At 51.8% G+C, this 2,221-nt stretch overlaps 1 protein-coding gene across 1 annotated transcript; it reads right to left on the reverse strand.

The window, feature by feature from the left end:
* Window positions 1-571: 571 nt before the first annotated feature.
* On the reverse strand, window positions 572-1,534 carry LOC140644720 (olfactory receptor 14C36-like). Its single transcript, XM_072847783.1, has one exon. It carries the CDS (start codon window positions 1,505-1,507, stop codon window positions 572-574), a length of 936 nt encoding a protein of 311 aa, XP_072703884.1. The 5' UTR covers window positions 1,508-1,534.
* Between the last annotated feature and the right edge of the window lie 687 nt (window positions 1,535-2,221).

The raw sequence follows: 2,221 nt of genomic DNA on the forward strand, positions 1-2,221 counted from the left end.
TCAGGCTCACCTCAGGAATATGGTGTTCCTGTAAATGCCCTCTGCTCTCCTAGGGGCTCCAGGTTCCCTTCCAGAAAGCTGGGCAGCTATCATTCAGTTCTGCTGCATGTGGAACAGCCCTGGGCAGGCAATTCAGAGCCCGTTCACCATCTCTAGTGGCACTGGGCACCCACAAGTGAGAGCTGAGTCCAGCCCTCATTCCCCAACACATCTTCCTGTGACCCTTCCCGTGAGCCCATGGAGAAGCAAGCACTGCAGCAGCCCACGGAGAATGCAGTTCCTGGAACTTATTCCTGACTTCAGCAGGAATAAGAGCCCAATCTTCAGGCATTGCAATAGGGAGACACCCTTTTATTGCAGAGATGCTCCTCGGGAAGACAGGTCTGACACTGTGATGACACATTTACCAAAGGCCTCTAGGTTAGCAGGCACAGCAGGATCATGTCTGTGGAGATATGGAATGAATTCAAACATTTCTGTATGAGCATGATCATCACAGATGCAAAAGCAAATAAAGCACAAGCCTGCCCTGGGAAAAACTAGCAATAACCTGTGAAGAGAGATGGGCAACTTACTGCTGCTGAAGGTGAACCCATTGAATCAGTTTCCTCAAGCCATCCTTGAGCTCCTGGTTCCTCATGCTGTAGATGAGGGGATTCACTGCTGGAGGCACTACCGAGTACAGAACTGCCACCACCAGGTCCAGGGATGGGGAAGAGATGGAGGGGGGCTTCAGGTAGGCAACCATACAACTGCTAATAAACAGGGAGACCACGGCCAGGTGAGGGAGGCACGTGGAAAAGGCTTTGTGCCGTCCCTGCTCGGAGGGGATCCTCAGCACAGCCCTGAAGATCTGCACGTAGGACAGCACAATGAAAACAAAACACCCCGAAGCTAAAGCAAGACTAAACACAAGAAGCCCAATTTCCCTGAGGTAGGCATCAGAGCAGGAGAGCTTGAGAATCTGAGGGATTTCACAGAAGAACTGGTCCACAGAATTGCCTTGGCAGAGTGGTAGTGAAAATGTACTGGCAGTGTGCAGCAGACCATGGAGAAAACCACTGCCCCAGGTGGCTGCTGCCATGTTGGCACAAGCTCTGCTGCCCATGAGGGTCTCATAGTGCAAGGGTGTGCAGATGGCAACATAGCGGTCATAGGCCATGACAATGAGAAGGGAATACTCTGCACCAAAGAAGAAGAAGAGAAAGAAGACCTGAGAAGCACATCCTGCATAGGAGATTGCCTTGCTGTCCCAGAGGGAATTGGCCATGGATTTGGGAAGAGTGGTGGAGATAGAAGCAATATCAAGAACAGAGAGATTGAGGAGGAAGAAGTACATGGGTGTGTGGAGGCAATGCTCGCAGGCTACAGCTGTGATGATGAGGATGTTGCCCAGCAGGGCAGCCAGGTAGATGCCCAGGAAGAGCCAGAAGTGCAAGAGCTGCAGCTCCCGCGTGTCCGCAAATGCCAGGAGGAGGAACTCAGTGATGGAGCTGCTGTTGGACATTTGGTCCCTCTGGGACTTGGGTGCTGTCCAAGGAGAAAAAGATATGGACAAGTTATGGCAGCCTTGTCTGAGGAAAACCTGTTCTGTTTGTCATTGAAACTGCCCACACCACCTTTCTTCTTCTCAAGAGGACCTTCATGCAGCTTCCTCCCTTCAGTTCTGATTTGGTCTGGCTGAGTGCACCAAGAGGAGCAGGGGCCTCATGCGATGGGCTCCTCAGGAGTCAGACCTGCTCTACACAGCTGGTACACAGAAGCAGCAAAAAACCCAGTTATATTGAGGTGGTCACTGAGGGTGGAAACTCTGGGCCGAGTGCACGAGCCTTGATGCAGTGACCCTGTGGGAATAGTCGCCATGACCTGGAGGAAAAGAGCACATCAGCACTCGGGCCACCTGCCTCTGGAAAAGTGCCCTGGAAGGGATTTCTCTTTTCTGTTTTTACCCTTCTGAGCAGAGGGGCCTGGGTCTGAATCAGTCACCACTGAGATAGATCCTGTCCTCCCATTAGACTCTGTCCTCCCATCAATTTACCCTCTGCTGTCCATCTACAGACATGGTCACGAGAGAGGGGTGGGTGGGGACTATCAATACATTCACATCCTTGCTCACCTGAGAGGCACCCATCAAGGAGGAAGGCTGCTCAGCATCTTCCTTCTCCATGCTCCAGCAGATGGGCCATAGCATAGGGGCTTAGCAATATACTTTTTTCATTTT

The sequence above is a fragment of the Ciconia boyciana genome, chromosome 28, assembly GCF_034638445.1.
Source record: "Ciconia boyciana chromosome 28, ASM3463844v1, whole genome shotgun sequence".
Lineage (NCBI taxonomy): Eukaryota > Metazoa > Chordata > Aves > Ciconiiformes > Ciconiidae > Ciconia > Ciconia boyciana.